General features: G+C 36.8%; 2 protein-coding genes across 7 annotated transcripts; one reads left to right on the top strand and one right to left on the bottom strand.

Moving 5' to 3' along the window:
* The first annotated feature begins 3,850 nt into the window (after positions 1-3,850).
* On the top strand, positions 3,851-5,957 carry LOC105566877 (ceramide-1-phosphate transfer protein). Its single transcript, XM_012021260.1, has 4 exons — positions 3,851-4,161; positions 4,648-4,856; positions 4,927-5,102; positions 5,403-5,957. The coding sequence occupies exons 1-4, from the start codon at positions 4,034-4,036 to the stop codon at positions 5,523-5,525; spliced, it is 636 nt and encodes a 211-aa protein (XP_011876650.1). The 5' UTR covers positions 3,851-4,033; the 3' UTR covers positions 5,526-5,957.
* Positions 5,958-6,082: 125 nt separating this feature from the next.
* Positions 6,083-11,532, bottom strand: LOC105566878 (solute carrier family 28 member 3-like). Of its 6 annotated transcripts, none has more exons than XM_012021264.1 (13): positions 10,289-10,472; positions 9,813-9,916; positions 9,510-9,569; positions 9,077-9,245; positions 8,798-8,975; positions 8,554-8,719; positions 7,812-8,006; positions 7,483-7,644; positions 7,275-7,368; positions 7,033-7,192; positions 6,752-6,920; positions 6,342-6,681; positions 6,083-6,252 (listed from the first exon to the last, which is right to left on the bottom strand). In XM_012021264.1, exons 2-13 carry the CDS (start codon positions 9,840-9,842, stop codon positions 6,155-6,157), a joined length of 1,821 nt encoding a protein of 606 aa, XP_011876654.1. In that variant the 5' UTR covers positions 9,843-9,916; positions 10,289-10,472; the 3' UTR covers positions 6,083-6,154. The 6 variants fall into 6 exon arrangements, with proteins under 6 accessions (XP_011876654.1, XP_011876652.1, XP_011876651.1 ...); XM_012021262.1 differs by having other exon boundaries at positions 9,813-10,087; positions 10,341-10,472; XM_012021261.1 differs by having other exon boundaries at positions 9,813-10,054; positions 10,341-10,472.
* Positions 11,533-16,346: the final 4,814 nt, after the last annotated feature.

Genomic DNA, 16,346 nt, shown 5'->3' with positions numbered 1-16,346 from the left:
CCGCCGTTAAGTGTGTGTACATGTATGTGAGAGTATGCGCCTTTACTTCATGTACGGTCATTGACAAAAGTTTAAATTAAAATTCCTTTAATTATACTTTGATTTGTGGCTCTCTTTCTCTCTCTCTCTACGTAGATAATTTTTAATATCTCCTTATGCATTTATATCTTTATTATGTAATACCTCAGTAAAGAGAAATTGCTTAATTATGTGTAATGCATTATTTAAGACACACTAAACGTTGATAAATTTTAATTTTAAAGCATATGTAAGTTGAGTTTTTTAACATTTATGTCTTCATTTGTACACTTGGCAAATTAAATTTTTTGTGTATTTTGTTTTAGAAAGTTTTCCAACGCGGCAGTCATCGACACTTTTGACTACGACTCTACGAGCGTGCGTATGTATGTATTTGTATAATGCGACACTTTACAGACTCTTGTTGGTTGACAGTGATTTTCCATGGGATACAAAACTGTCGTTAGACCCTTTTGCGAAAAGGTCTGTCTCCAACCCTCGTACGCAGTTCACCTAAAACTTTTCCTACGAACCGCACACGAGGGTGTAACGCTGTGTATCGAAGGGTTAGAAATTTCTCATTGTTACCCCGTTATCTTTCTTCCATTCACGTCTGACACTTTGCTGAAATTTACGATTTTTGTTTCTTCCTTCTCGAACAATGAAAAGTAATGCGATATTAACTCTAGCACTTTGATACAAACGTATTATCACGCTTCGCTCAATCACACTTTCTTGATGACGATCAACCATGTGTCGACAATGTAAATTAAAATAATAAAAAGTATATATCTATTTTTTTGGCGGTCCTGGGCATCCTCTGTATGCAAAACTATAAAAATCGTTCGAAATTCCCTTCACAGAACCGCCAAACAAGCGATGAATCCCTTACGCCGCCTTCATCCGACAACAAATTCCTCAAATATTTATCTGTCTTGCACCCTCGAATCCCTCTAGTACGTCGCCCCAAACGCCACTTCCGTTTCGCACTCGGCGAATGTGTCAATTCTGACGCCTATCGACATATGACAAACACCCTTCTCGTCTTCTAGTTGTCGTCTTGTCGTTTCTGACATCCCTGACAATCGGGACAAAAGAACGATGAGAGAGGGAAAAAGATTGAGGGCGAAGATACGGCGATTTCCACATTTGTTCAAAGACTCATTTAATTTTTAGACTTTTTGGATTTAGCTTGTCAATATAGGTTTCTTGAAAATCAATTACCTAATATTTCAATATACATATTATTAATCTTTTAAAAAATTGTGGGCCACTAAGCGATACGCGATAGAAATACATTTTAAGTCGAGAAGTAGGCAAAAGAAATCCCATTTATCCTCTATGCCAGAGAGCGGAATCTTCGTCGATTAGATCGAATGTTCGTGACATGTCTCGCGCGCCGGCTGTGTGCAATTAATTTATTTTTCCCCGCTCGAGCGTTAATTGTTAAACTTAGATGGGCGGTCGTCGACGATTCCGCAGTTAGATTCCGAAATCGAAAGAAGGGGATGGCGAGCTGTTAAGAAGAGAGAGAGAGAGAGAGAGAGGAGGAGAGACAAGGATGCGACCGAACGTCCAATGTGGACGGGAGAGACGAAGAGGGATGATTGTACGAAAGACGATGGCAACAACGACGGAGAAGAGTCGAGGAGGGTTGCTGGTAGGCCGGCGTGGCGCGGCACGGCGGCAGACCGAGACGAGAGAATCGAGAAGTTCCGAAGGGAGGCGGGAAGCCAAGACGCGGCGCGACGGATAGATTGGGTTACTGAGATAATTAGAACGATGAGCGATGCACGCCTCGTTGAACGATTCTTTTTAGCCGGTCGGCGGTCGGTTTCCGTGTTTTCGAGAGCAAAGCGATAAAGAGGAACGAAAGTGCCCACTGAGGGAAGATACGATCGCTGAGCGTGCTACGCCCAAGAATCAAGACCAGGGAGCACGGCGTGTTTCCTCGTCAATAAGTCTCAACAACGAAGATATTACGGCACCCTAGTGACATATTTTTATGCGCCGCAGCTACGACGTCGGGCGATTGGTCGTTGAAGTCGGCGCCCCCGTGAGATCGCTTGACCGGAAATGTGTAGCCGTCGTAAAAACGTCCATGGCACGTTTGTCCGACCGGAATATTCATCGCGATTCTCCGCGAGGACGATATCCCTTGGCAATCTTCTTCATCGGCAGGATTTTTGGAAACGATCTGCCAGAGATACGTCGTACGCTGTGGGAAGTCTATTATCAGAAGCGAGGGATCCGTTTTCGTTTCGAGCTCGCATAGTTTTTAGATTATGCGCTTCCGCGCTCGACGTCGCGCTTGACTTTACTCTATTTGCGTTGAGGGACATCTGAATATTTAATCGGCTCTTCAACCTACCCCGCCTCCCTCGTTTCTCCGCAACCCCGCCTCTCGTCCGACTCTCAGTCCCAGTTGCGGTGAATTATTTAACGCCCGCAGGGAGACCGGTTACCTATACGAACCGACGTGTCAGCGAGATTTTAGTATTCTTTGTTTATGTTTCCCTGTCACGTACGATATCAATGACTGCGCAATTCTGAGCACCACTGTGCCATAAATTGCATCAATATGCAGTAATAATACTTGAAATGGGCCGAACATGTCATAAACTCAATTTATCAAAGGCGCAGTGGACGAATGATCAAATTAGCCAGACAATTACTTGCAGGAGGGAGGACTGAGGAGAGCAAAATAGAATATCATTTTTATTTTATACATTCTTTTAACACGTATGATTATACATCTAACGTTATTGTCACGAAGCAAATTTATATATCACAATTTACAATTGTGAGCGAATGCAAAAATGATGATTCTATTCTGCATTTAGATATTAACCGAAGAGAAAAGTTGAGCTTAATTCTGTCAGCGTGTATTTTTATCTCATTCGTGCATAGAAATGCTGAAATATTCCGGTCCAAGTAAGCCCGAAGACGGGGTGGCAAGATATTTACAGGAGTTTCCCAGTTCCCCTTGTTGAAACCAAATCGGTAAATGCGCAGGGCGATTGTTCGACAAATAGAGGTCGGGAGTAAATAATGTGCAAATACAATTCCTGCTGTGTATTGAAAGACGTAGTCTGCAGCTACGCGCACATTTTATCTATGATGAGAAAATCAAAATGTGATATTTGCACGATAGAAAAAAAAGATTGTTGAATTAAATTTTCAGATAATATCTAAATACGTACATATTTTCGCTTATAATACAAGTTATCGCTTCGTTTGAATATATACAAGGTTTATGATGAGTTGGAACGTAGCGCGTCTCGTGGAGGATGCCGGTACTATGCAGGCGACCATTTTTGAACGTGTATCGCTTAGCGAAGTATCTTACTTCCCTTCTACTGGTAACACATTTTCTCCGCATTATTTTTTAGTATTGCGAAAAATCGTGATGGAATTTTATGCTCAAGATATCTAACGTAATAACAACTTTGCGAGAAAGACGTTGCGGCCGTTTCTTTCTGCTCCATTTGTCCAAATATGTCGTCACATCATGGACGTTACCTTCCATCACCTCTTTCTTCCCATTGTTTGAATTTTTATTTTTCTAAACTGATTTTTACCTCAAACTATTGGCAAGTCTTGATGATTTGAACACTTTTATATTAATTAACCATATTACTATGCATACATGTTTTTTTACACACTTTAATGATGTATCATGTGAAGTTATACGTAGGTGAACTTAAGTAGAGTGCGCTAGGTTGTATTTCTCTGTTCTTTGTCGTGTGAAACGGCTTCGAGTTATGAATGCAAGAGCTCAAATGGTAAGTGCGAGAAAAAACTGTCATTGATCTGAAAATGACGCCATCGATTGTCAAATACGTCATGCATTGCTTGTCAGTAACCGTGATAGGCAGATGGTTATGTCTGCGAACTGATTTCGAGAGTTTATGGCTTCAAAGGAGATAACGTAACAGAGACTTATCGTAACGCGGCGCAGAGGCAGAGTCGATTTTAGTGATATAGCGACTCGGTTGAATGCAGCACCTTTATAATGGCGGAGGGGTCGGAATTGAGTTTTTTCGATTTACGCACGGTGCACGATCTTTTTGATCAAGCTCTCTTGGAAAATGATGATATCGATCTAAAAGCATACTTAGAGGCCTACAATGAACTGTACAAGTAAGTTGGAACACTGATTTGTCTTTTATCATTTTACATAACCTCACTGTCGTGCACGGCTTTCAAATCGTCAGGCTGTTGATTTATTACGGTTGGCGTTTGACGGGCAATCTTTGCGATATGTCAAAGTGATAAATAGTTCAAAATAAATATTTTACATTATTGCATTACAAATTTTAGTTGTATTATGTGTTGGTTTTGAGTATGAATTATTTATATTGCTTTTATACGAAATTTAATAAGTCAAAATTTAATTTGAAATTTATGTACTTGGAAATAAGTGAAGTATATGGCATATATGTATATAAAAATTGTAATTCTGTAATATTGTTAACAGATTAAATTTCTTTCGCCGCTATCTACCGTCACCTATTTACCTCGTTAACTCAGCAAATTAATTGTGTGTTATCTTTCATTAATCTATATCAGATTTGAGATTACATCTATAAGAGAATTATGTTTGTAACATGCTACGTGCACATTCAGATTTTTTCAGCTGATGGGCAGTGTCTTCAGCTTCGTCTCTTCTGATCTGAAGCACAAGATAGACGTCTTGACTGAGTTGACAAATAAAGATACTCAGAATTATACGACTATTAAATCTATGATTGAATATGAGAGAGAAAACAAACTTCTAGAGAAAGGCGATTTCGTTAATGGCGCACGTACTTTATTGCGACTACATAGAGGTTTAGGTATTGTATTGTTATATCCCTCGATAATCTTCAGAAATTCACGGTTATCTTACGTTGTTTCATCTTCTAGATTTTATTAAAGAATTTTTACAACAACTGGGTGACCTCTCAGATATTGATAAAACAGCTTGTTGCTGTCAAGACGCGTATAACAAGACCTTGGCCAAGCATCATCCATGGGTGATCAGAAAAGCTGCGATAGTTGCGATGTATACTATGCCTACCAGAGAGGCTCTATTGAAAAAGGTAAACCAGTTAATATTACAATTTTAACTAGCCAGTTAAATTAAATTAATGAGTGAATCCATATACCGTATTCTTTCCAACTTATCCTGTGCACCAGTTACATACCAGCCTTATAACACAGGTTAATCCCCGTAAGTGGAAGTGTTATCGTCAGTGAATTCACGTTTATAAATTATTTTAATAATGCTATACATTAGCATCTAATATGATAATCCCCCTCCCCCCTTAAACCGGTTAACTTATTTTACGATTACAAGTGATCTCTTGAAATAGTCCACTTCACATCTGCTCGACTCTCAGGTTTGCGGCGAACATGTCCAGCGGAATATAGATGTTTTGCCCAAAATGTTGGAGGTGACTGCCGATGTGTTCAACTGCACTGACAGCATTTATACGACTTACCAACTGCATGCTCTACCATAAACGAGAAAGTAAAAGCTATATTTTATTGACATTTTTGGCTTTTTCAAACACGGCACGTGACATTCCACATTTTCGAGATATTGTGATTTTATCTTGTTGCGATATTATCAAGATATTGTATAGTTAATATATTATCTTAATTTTTATTAGTAAATGAGCATGCTTACTTTTGGGAACATGCGTTTCTTTATAATCGATATGTATAATTATTATACACATTGACAACGTACAAACAATGGCACAAGCGTACAATAAGTAATATCACTCATGTAATATAACCTTGTCATCTCAACTTACAATTAGTATATGTCATTGCGCGCGAAATTAATTTTGTTAGGTTTAAGTATCGTTTCCCGTCGGAATCGGTAATTTCGTACGTGCTATTTATAAACTATACTTCGATGTTGTATAAAAACTTATTACTGATAAAAAGAATGTAATAAAGTTTATTTACCTCTCCTCTTACCGTCATCGTTGCAATATTATTTGCTTACAATTGCCTTGTAAGAGTAATTCTTTGCGTACCACTATTTCTTCTTAAAATGAAAGATTTTAAAGATGAGACCAAAATATGTGAATTTTAATACGATTGTATATAATATTGTGACACAATTTCTTAATATAACTTTTTAAATTATATTTAACGAAGTTAGTGTCGTTGAAGTGGAATTTGGTGTTGGCGTTGTAGCGTTTGTGGAGTATAATGAAGTATCCTCAATTAACATACCTGAAATAAAATTAAATGAAACTCGATAATGTAATATTCGATGCAACTTAAAGGAAGAGTCGTAATAGAAATTAGGATTTCAACTTTACCGGCGATGCTGGCTGTGAGAAAACAGACGGCGGTACCAGTAAAAAAAGCTCGCACAACGACATCAATTACTTGCTCTTTCTTCTCTGGCGCCAAAGATGAAAAAGTGCCGACCTGGATGCCAATTGAGCTTGGATTCGCGAAGCCGCAGATCGCGAATGTGGCTATTGCTTCCGATCTTCCGTATATTCGGCCCAGGTCCTTGTATTCGCCCAGCCTTTGATAAGCGACTAATTCATTCACCACTATCTTCAAACCTATCAACGTCCCCACGTCTTCGCAGTGTTCCCAAGGAACGCCCATGATCCAACTCAGTGGCATAAAAACTTTCGCCAATATCACCTGCAAAACTACAATTCTAAAATCTGTCCAAACGAATATACTTTTAAAAGGTGAAAACTTTTTTATATACCTCGAGACTTAGTTGTTCGTAACCAACCAGGCCACCGAACCATGAGAGTATTCCATTTACAAATGCAATGAAGGCCACAAAAGCTACGATATTCGCGACTATGCCCAAAACGATTGGGAGTGCGGCTAATGCGCCATTCGTTGCGGCATCCAAAATATTACTGTCCGACCTAATTATAATTCAAATTTTATTAACAGCGCCGTTATCAAGACCAACGATAATTGGATGATGATCGGTAAATAATAAGTGATTTATAAATTTTGAATTTAAAAAGCACTCACGATTTTTCAAGTTTAATATTTTCGAATTTCGTGACACTTTGCTCAGTTTCTGGATAAAATAACTTGGAATAGGCTAAAGCACTCGGTGCAGACATTATGGAAGCGGTTATTAAATGAGCCGGTTCAGCACCAAATTTTATATAAGCGGCTAATACTGAGCCTGCAATGAGTGGGCAAATACAATTATAAATTAGAATTTAATGCTATCGGTGACTTGTACTTATGAAATGTGTGCGACAAACCAGAAACCGTAGAAAATCCCGAGCCCAATATAGCATGAAGCTCAGAGGAAGTCAATTGATTGATATATGGTTTAATCAAAAGTGGGGATTCTGACTGAAAGACAAAACGAGTTTGCAGCTTTAAATTGGAATTAGAATAATAATTAGAACATTATGTGAATACAAACGAATTATTTGTAAGTTATTTAAATAATTTATACAATATTACCATTCCAATGAAAGGATTAGCAACGGTGGATAACGATTCACACAGCGTTGTGCCCATTATGCTTTGCAGAATCCATCCTAATTTTACGATGATCCACTGCATTGTACCCAGATAGCACATAATTTGTGTTATGAAGCTAAAGAAAAAAATCACAGGCAGCACCTATATAATGGAGCAATCTATATTAATAATTTGCAATGATACAAAAAATTAGAAATTAAACGAAAGTGCTTACAAAAATTAATAAAGCAACGAAAAAATTTTCCAATGATAAAATTAATTATTTTATATCTCTAAATATAAATAATTAGAATTGCGAGTTAACTAACGGCAAAAGCAAAGACTCCTTTCTTGACTATGTCTTCTGAGAATACAAAGCTAGCGCCAGCTTTAGCGTAATCCAAGAAAGCGGCCACTTTGTCAGACACGCATTGGAAAATGCTGCGACCAACAGGCCATCGAAGTGTGACAAGTCCAAGCATAAATTGTAATATCAAGCCCCAAATAACAGGTCTCCAATTGACCTATATATACATAGATTTAGTAAAATTAATGGAAAAATTAGAAGCCACAATAAATGAGGGAGATTATTTTATGTTTCATTAAAAGAATTTAGATTTTTAGATTTTAGATTTTAGAAGAAAAGAAATTTGTCATTTTAGATATGCACTTGGGATTTTTTTCTCTTCTCTTCTGGAAAATAGAACACCTTGAGTTGTATACTACATACAAAAAGTTTATAAACAAGAGATCTGCGTGCATTAAGTACATTAGACGATTTAATGAAGTGGGTTAATTCCAGCGGAATTGGCGACGCGTCTACCCACATGCCTCCAGCAATTTTCCCTGGTACTACTCGTGTCATAATAATTGGAACGCGTTCGAGCCGATGCGACAGATGGGAATAATTATTACAATAAAGTGTAAAATAAATCAATTATTCTCTCGTAAACTTGTTTCAAACAATAGTGAAAAGAAATCTATTCTTTATCAGTGTAAGAATTGATAAGTATGATCGCAGATTTGTAATAACAATTTAAACACTTGAGCTTTAAGATATGATCTACTTGCCTGTCCCGGATGTTTAGAGAATATCCAACCTAATCCCAACAAGAAGATAACACAGAGAATACTAATCAGCCTCTCTCTTGAATTTACGGTATCGATGATAAGAAAAGTAATGATAGCTATTAGTATAATTAAGTAGAAAACCGTCGCTCCGATGCGCGTCCCATATCTGGAAATTTTCACGTTGTTGTAAATTGATAAATAATTTCTCTTTCTATTAACAGATAAAATAATATTAATTTCTTACTTGGTACTTTGTAAGCGCTTTAAAGAATTTATTGCTGGTTGACAGCATTGTAAAATGTACTTCCCAAAATATCGTTTTATAATCAAAAAATAAAATAAACCAAAATAAATAAGTCCTGTAAGGATGAGCAGAAACCCAAAGCCTTCGCACCATTGAAAATCGCAATTTGCATTTTTTTCTAAAATGTAAAACGCATTGTATCGTTATGTCACTATGTACATTTAACTGATACTTTATCAGTCAGTTACGATTGAATTCTGTTGAAATAAATGAACTCACGTTTATTTTTCCAATATATGCCTGCAAAGACTAAATAGACTATGATAAGAAGATTTAAAACTATCAAGCCAAAGATCTTAAAAACCCTTTGATGTTTTGAGAGATAAGCATTGATTGCATTACTGTTAGTCGCCCAAGGCTTTCTTGCTTCACGATAAGAATTAGTATTCTGCATGAAAACGATGTTATATGTTAATATTAATATTGCTTTGAATTATTATTATGCTGTGTAAAATTTTCAATAGCAACAATGTAAAGTTACTAGTGCTCTATTTATTTTAATTTCCAAAAAGTGAATATATAAATAACGTTACGTTAGTTAGTATAGTACTACTTATATATGAAATTGTTTATGTGCTAAAAACTGTAGACGATTGAACACGTCAAACTAAACTATTCTTTCGTTATGCTGGTAAAATGAAAATATGCTTACCTGATGCATAATAGGTTCACTTCGCTGGCGACCATCTTCTAATGTATTTAATTGAGTGTCCTATTGATTAAAAGTATATAACAAACTTTTTCTCTAATCACATTTTATTTATCAAATAAACATAACAGTTAGAAGAAATTATGTAAAAGGTGATATAAGTATTTTAATATTTAATGAAAATAATACGTAGAAAAAATTTTTCAATTTTAAATAATAAAAAATATTTTGAATATGTAGAAAATCTCACTGATTACAATTTATGAATTATTTAATGAAACTTATTGACAATAAAAGAGAAATTACTTCAAATGCCAGATTTGCCCTTCCAGACATGTCACTTGCTTTTCACCTCACTTTATTAAAATATATGTACATATATGTTTTCCTTTCGAGGCTCTTTTCGTTTTCTACTGACACAAAATGAAAGAATGTGTTCGCCGACATCCGTCGAAATAATAAATAAATTCTCGTACACCTTGCAATCTCATTGAAATCGCACGAGTAGATAGCGTTGATAACAAGATGTTATTGTAGAAAACGTTTGACTGTAATTTGAATGTACGTAGATAATCGGCACACTATTACAATTTTTATATATCAAGTGACAGAAAGTATACTATAAGTATCTGAAATTGATTGCAAATTGATTCCTATTAAGTCGCTTTTCTAACTCAGAAAATTGATAAAACTTTTATTTAGATTTTATCACAATTTTAGTATCAATTAATCAATAAATTTCAGTATCAGGTTATCTACACATGACGTTTCACGATAAATACTTATACTACACGATTTAATGCAGAAAAATGCAATGGCAGAAACAATATTTACTTATATACACTGTAAAAACACTAGGAATATTACTGTATAACTACGTGCAACTTGATAAGACGCCCGAAGAACTACTGAAAATCGGTGACAAGTTATAGCCGTTGTACAAGGCACAACGAGGTACGAGGAATACGAGTGGGGATACTCCCTTCTTACTGACATTTTAAATGAAAAAACATAATGCGAATCGTCTTTTGTAATCTTATGATGGATTTTGCTGAGATATGGAATGTCTCAGATTCAACACATTTCCTTTCACTTATAAAGTCTTGTCAGCGATTGTCTTGGAATAAATTTTTTAAATCTTCATATATCTCTGACGATTGCAAAATTTATTGCAGCTGATTAGATATATTTCATTAAAAGAGTTTTAGATAAATGTTTTCACGAACAAGTTAATTTGAAACATCAATTTGAGCATTTTAACATTTATGATTCACGAAGATAGAAGAATATTTTTTGTAAAATATATAATATACAAGATGTTTTTTCATATGTATAAGATTTTAATTATAAATCTCGTTGCTCGTGTTGTATATCTTAAAATATATGTACGTATTTTATAAATACTTCCAGTTAAGTGGCAATAGTTTTTTCACGTGTATCTAAAAACATTTACACAATGTCTGAAATTATACAGTACCATTTATATAATTTATATAATTTCTTACATCATCGTTGTTTAACGCCCTTAAAATTTTTGGCCACTTCCGAGTGTGATATAATAATCCTACTTACTTCGTGCAACGATACGGTGACTGTTTATCTTTTAAATTATTATAGTCGCCCAAAACACTTGAAACATTTTGACGGAAATGATTTTACATTTCCTGTTTTTACATTTATCAATCGAATCATTAATGGAGACAGATTCTTTTCAAATTTATCTCGATAACAAGGAACAAATGGCAAAGAGTGATTGTTTAATTTGATTGAATGATGTCAAGAAGGAAATAGAGGATATCGAAATGCGCCTTGTTTCGTGTCATTTTCACGTATGTACATACCATATGTGCGACCATAGCGCAACGTGCTTAACGGATCACTAAGGTCTGACACGTGAAATGCAATCTAAACAGGTGCATAAAAATTCCTGCGCCGGCACGACTTAGATGCACAAGCGTGCAGCTAATTTGTATTGTCGATGAACTGGACGAGACGTGGAAACTGGAGAACTAAACCGGAAGACGAGGCCATGTGCATCGCACGATCCGTAGCCGTAACAAAGGAAAAAAAAGCGTTTTAAAATGGACGTTATGTAATCGCGTATAATGACCGTGGCATAATTGCGAGAAACATTTTTGTTTCCTGAACGATAAAAAAGCATTGTTTGATAGTAAAAGACCTACCTATATACATTTTGACGATATTACGACAGCCAATGCGAGGTCACTTGAATACGCTTAGCGATAATGTGGTATATTATCGTAATTGTTATTTGTTATTTACCAAGAAGTTCGAACTTTAATATGCACCATAATGCACCAATTAGGTCTGTACTGTATGTAATATGGTATGTACATTGCACCATAAATATTTTGATAATAATTTTAAATTAAGTACGATTCATCGCCATTATTTATAACTTGTTTACATAACTATGATTAAAAATACACGCACCTTGGAGGAACATGCCTTAACATACAAAAAAAAAGAATTTTTGATAAATGTCAGACACATGAATATTAAACTGTTGTTCGTATTCATAAAAATATATTTATGCAAAGAGTAGCTATTAATATGAAACGATTTAAATAAGAAAGTTTAACAATTAGAAGTATTATATTACATGTTATATAAGAGAGCTTACAACGTAATTGTATAGACGTCGTAAATTGTGACAATATCTCAATGCTATTTGTTCGGTGCGATTTTTAGATAAACTGTGATTTGATACGACGCGATAAAGTCACGGCAAACCTACAGTTCATATTTAATTTCATTTAGCAGCGCGATTAAACGTCTGATAATAAGAATTATTACAGGGAAGCAGAAACACGCCTATACATGGATTTAAATCTAATAATTCTTATCATCAAACGTTTGATCGTATTATGTCGAATTGCTAATTGAAATAGATATCGAGTATAAGTTTGCCTTAACTTTATTATGCTGTATCGTCGAATTGAGTAATCAATCCTAAATTAGTTACAGCTAAAATTTAGCTTCAAGCTAAAAATAAAAGTCATTTCGCATGACCTATGATATCCTGCATGTTTACTATTAAATCTATACAGAGCTATAGAGTGTCCTGTAAATCATGAAGCAGGAAGTCCGAGTAATCGGAGGCTCTCAAGGCTAAACTGTCTGGCTGCTGGCGAGGAACAAAAAAATCGGGAAGATGAGCTTATCTCGTCGAGACGACGCGACGAGAGAACATTATTTTGCCGAGAATCATGTTCGAATTTTTGTTTGAAGCGATGCGCGACGGATCGAGTTCTTCCTCGCTGTAAGCGTTCTCCCTTCCGTTTGATAAAGTCAAGTTACTTAATTCTATTTCTCGGACGAGACCATTGTAAGGTGTAAGATAGTGTTGTTCCGTAGAGATAACTGTTTTTTTAAGTCGCGCTACCATTTCCTCGATCGTTTTCGATTTATACACTCTGTATATTGGAAATAGCGGAGTTTTATAAATTAGTATTAGGCAAATGTTGTGATTAGATCAGCGTAATGGTTACGATATAAACAGAAACAATTCTCGCCGACGTAAGGCCTGCTTTTACTGGTGGATTATATTCCGCTTGGACTCCCTTTTCGACACTGTCACATAACGTATTAATGTGTTTAGTCTGCCGAATGTTTTAGACTTCGTGGTATTTACAAATGGTATGGCCCGTTTGCTACTCCAGGAAGGGGACAAAGGTTTTGGAGAGGAATGAAATTAGTCCTAAGCAGAGTTTTATGTAGATAAAGTTGAAATCATCTAGATAAAGATAAGATTAGACATATAAAATTTTATCTTAGATAAGATATAGATTATTTATTTCTAGTTTATCTAGATAATAGATGAAATTATAAGCATTTTATCAAGATGATTTCAAGATAACATTGCTTTAAAAAGTAATTAAAGAAAAAATAAAAATTATATATTTATAAATCTATTAAAAAGGCAGGATTATATTTAATTGGCTTATAAAAGAATAATGTACAATTACATTTATAAAAATATTGCAATAGTTGTGCACAATGTATTGAGAAAATTTAATTTACATATCAAAAATTACAAATATTCTAACAGATAATGCTACAAATTTTAATGCTAAATCATTTAGATGCTTTAGCATCACATATGAAAATTGTGATCAAAATTGACTCACATTAGAAGCAAATAAAGATTTGAACAGTATGGAATAGTGTGAATCATATTCAGATATTGAAACTAATAAATTTGAAATATTAATTTCTTCAAATACTAATAATGTTGTACATGGAAATGATAATTGTTTGTATGAATTTCGGATAAACTAGGAAATGAAATTATTTACCAATGATAAATAATGGGTTAAACCTTATAGCCACGAAATACTGAGTTCTGCTGAATGCAACCATTTTCTTAGATAATTTCAAACAGATAACGTATTTTTAAATCTAAGATAAAGATGTAGATAATACGTTTCATTCTTATCTAGATAAAGATGAGATAAGGAAACAACCTTATCTAGATGATCATCTAGATAATTTCATCTAGATAACAGAAAACACTGGTCCTAAGCTATTTTTTTATCTTACATAATTACGCGAAATCGTTACACAAGAAACGATTGAGATAAGAAGAGTTTCCATTCATCAACTATGTTCTATTTATTGGGTTGCGCGGCATATTTACACTGCTTCATTCGACCACCATAAGTTCAGAATATATATTTAGGCAGAATCTCTTTTTATTTACGTCTGTCTTACCGCGCGGCCTTGATAACTCTATGCGAAAATTATTCTATTTTCTATATGCACGTAGTGGCTAGGCGAGCCAGCTTTAGATTTCTGGCGTCACGCCAAAAGCAACATAAATAGCCAAATTTGAAAAACATATATCTCGTGCCCTCATGGCCAACTACCGTCGCGTTTTGCGATATTAATTCACGTCTGTGAATGGTTTGAAACGCCATCGTATCAACGTCGAATAATATCGCGGTTCTCCGAGTCGAATCCGATGCGCGGGCTCCCTGCCTCGCGCGCGGAAACAGTACCTGCTGATTTGCGTGATACTGGTCACACGAGAACGCAGGAAAATTAAATATTCCGCAAAATTCCATCACCCCCTTCTCCTTCATTACCCTATACACCTCGCCCGCCTTCGCCCATTTCAAACGTCGCTTTGGAACGACTCGTTTGCGTCGTCACATCGATGTCTCGTCATTTCTTATCGGCTCCCTTGGCTTAAAAACAAGAGCGTCGAATTTAACCATTTCATTAGAACAGAAATACGTACACAACTTTGTCTGGCCGTTTAAGACTTGAATTACAGACAGATGAATTTTATACCGTCAGCTTCAGCAGCTTCGTGTGTGTGGGTGCGTGCGTGCGTGCGTGCGTCTTAGGCCTGGTTTCACCGAACGTTCCTTAACTTTAATCCCAGCTGTTATAAATTAATATAACTCTTCTACTTTTCTAACATAACTTTGTGGTATAATTAATAGAATATTTTGCAGTTTATTGCGTCGAGAGGGCGTCGTGGCACCGATCGAAATATTAGGTACAAGTTGGAGTTACATAATCGCGATGCGCGCCGACGGAATCGGTTGTCGCGTACGTGGCATAATTCGTGATTAGGCATCTCGTCATTATGCGATTTAACCAGACGGAACGCATACGTAACTGGGCGTACGCGCTTCCTTCCTCGTGTTCTCGTGTTTCTTCTTTACTCTCGTTTCGTTGGAATGCCGATTCATCCGTCATCGTCTAGCAGCACGCGACACCCTTCGGCGGCTATACAGATCGTGTTCCACCTTGTAATTCTCCTGCACCACTTCCGACATTCGCCTTCCACCTTTATCTATTTCATTGTTGTATATTTCACTTGAAAATGGGAACTCTATTTTGTCAATTTATTTCAACAATTTTGGAATCAATTGTTTGTTACACGCGGATCTATATTGAATTGTATACTATTTCTGATCGTGCTGTTAAATTTAGTGGTCTATGATATATACGTGCGCGTTTGCCTCTATGACGTACGGCTTGCTCGTTTGAAAAATGCACGCTCGCAGGAAGTTTACGCTTAGAAAGTTTCTAAAAGTGCGCCTCGCATTCCGGTGTGTTAAAGTGTACGTCTGCGCAACGGAAGAAGCGTGAAATATCGAAAAGTCGAGAAGCAACGGTGAGCTAGGGATAAAGAGGGGGTAGACAGGGAGATCTCTTCTCCGGCGATTTGCGTGTTCCCGATAGGCAGGTATTGGTTTTAAAATGACCGTCTGGCCTGAAGACGATTGCGTTGCGCGCCCACGCGTGGGTGCCGACGCGCGGATTGCGCAATCCACTCCGAAATTCAAATCCCGATTCCACGAAGCGATCGAAGAATCGGGAAGGCGGAGAACGTAGTATCCCCTGACGGATCCCGAGAAGAGAGACCTTATCTTGATTGCCGTCTGCCTCCGTTCTCTCGCAGGCGAAGACGTCGAGGGCCGAGTGTTGGCCGGGGAGACGATGCAAATTGCACGATTTCCATTTCTTTTTTCTTCTGTTTCTGCATCTTCCTCCTGCCCCGTTACCTACCGCTACCATCGCCAGAGCCGTCTCTCGCGAGTCCTCGCGCCGCGCCGCGCCGCGGTCCGATTGGCCGGCCAGCGTCGATGGAATTCCTTTTTTTTAAAATTCTGATCGGAAGAGACGAGCATAAGGCGGAATAATTTGGCGCGCGTGGGCAGAGCGTCTTAAATTCTCACTCGAACGTTCCTCGTCTCGAGGGGGCGGGAGGAGGGAGAGGCGGGAGGGAGAGAGCGAGAGAGATAGAGAGAAGGCCCAGAGGAGAGAAGACTCTGTCATTAGGGAAGGCGTATCTCGGATGCA

Source organism: Vollenhovia emeryi, unplaced genomic scaffold (genome assembly GCF_000949405.1).
Source record: "Vollenhovia emeryi isolate VEMERY1.0 unplaced genomic scaffold, V.emery_V1.0 DF939142.1, whole genome shotgun sequence".
Lineage (NCBI taxonomy): Eukaryota > Metazoa > Arthropoda > Insecta > Hymenoptera > Formicidae > Vollenhovia > Vollenhovia emeryi.
This window is presented reverse-complemented; position numbering and strand designations above follow the sequence as displayed.

What these genes read in the sequence shown, in the direction of transcription:
- LOC105566877 (XM_012021260.1), top strand. Translation starts at nt 4,034, where the DNA reads ATGGCGGAGGGGTCGGAATTGAGTTTTTTCGATTTACGCACGGTGCAC. An exon ending in GCCTACAATGAACTGTACAA is followed by an intron (nt 4,162 to 4,647) that starts GTAAGTTGGAAC and finishes GTGCACATTCAG; the next exon opens with ATTTTTTCAGCTGATGGGCA. An exon ending in GAGAGGCTCTATTGAAAAAG is followed by an intron (nt 5,103 to 5,402) that starts GTAAACCAGTTA and finishes CTCGACTCTCAG; the next exon opens with GTTTGCGGCGAACATGTCCA.
- LOC105566878 (XM_012021264.1), bottom strand. Translation starts at nt 9,842, where the DNA reads ATGTCTGGAAGGGCAAATCTGGCATTTGAA. An exon ending in AAGCGCTTACAAAGTACCAA is followed by an intron (nt 8,720 to 8,797) that starts GTAAGAAATTAA and finishes GAAAATTTCCAG; the next exon opens with ATATGGGACGCGCATCGGAG. An exon ending in AAGGAGTCTTTGCTTTTGCC is followed by an intron (nt 7,645 to 7,811) that starts GTTAGTTAACTC and finishes TCCATTATATAG; the next exon opens with GTGCTGCCTGTGATTTTTTT.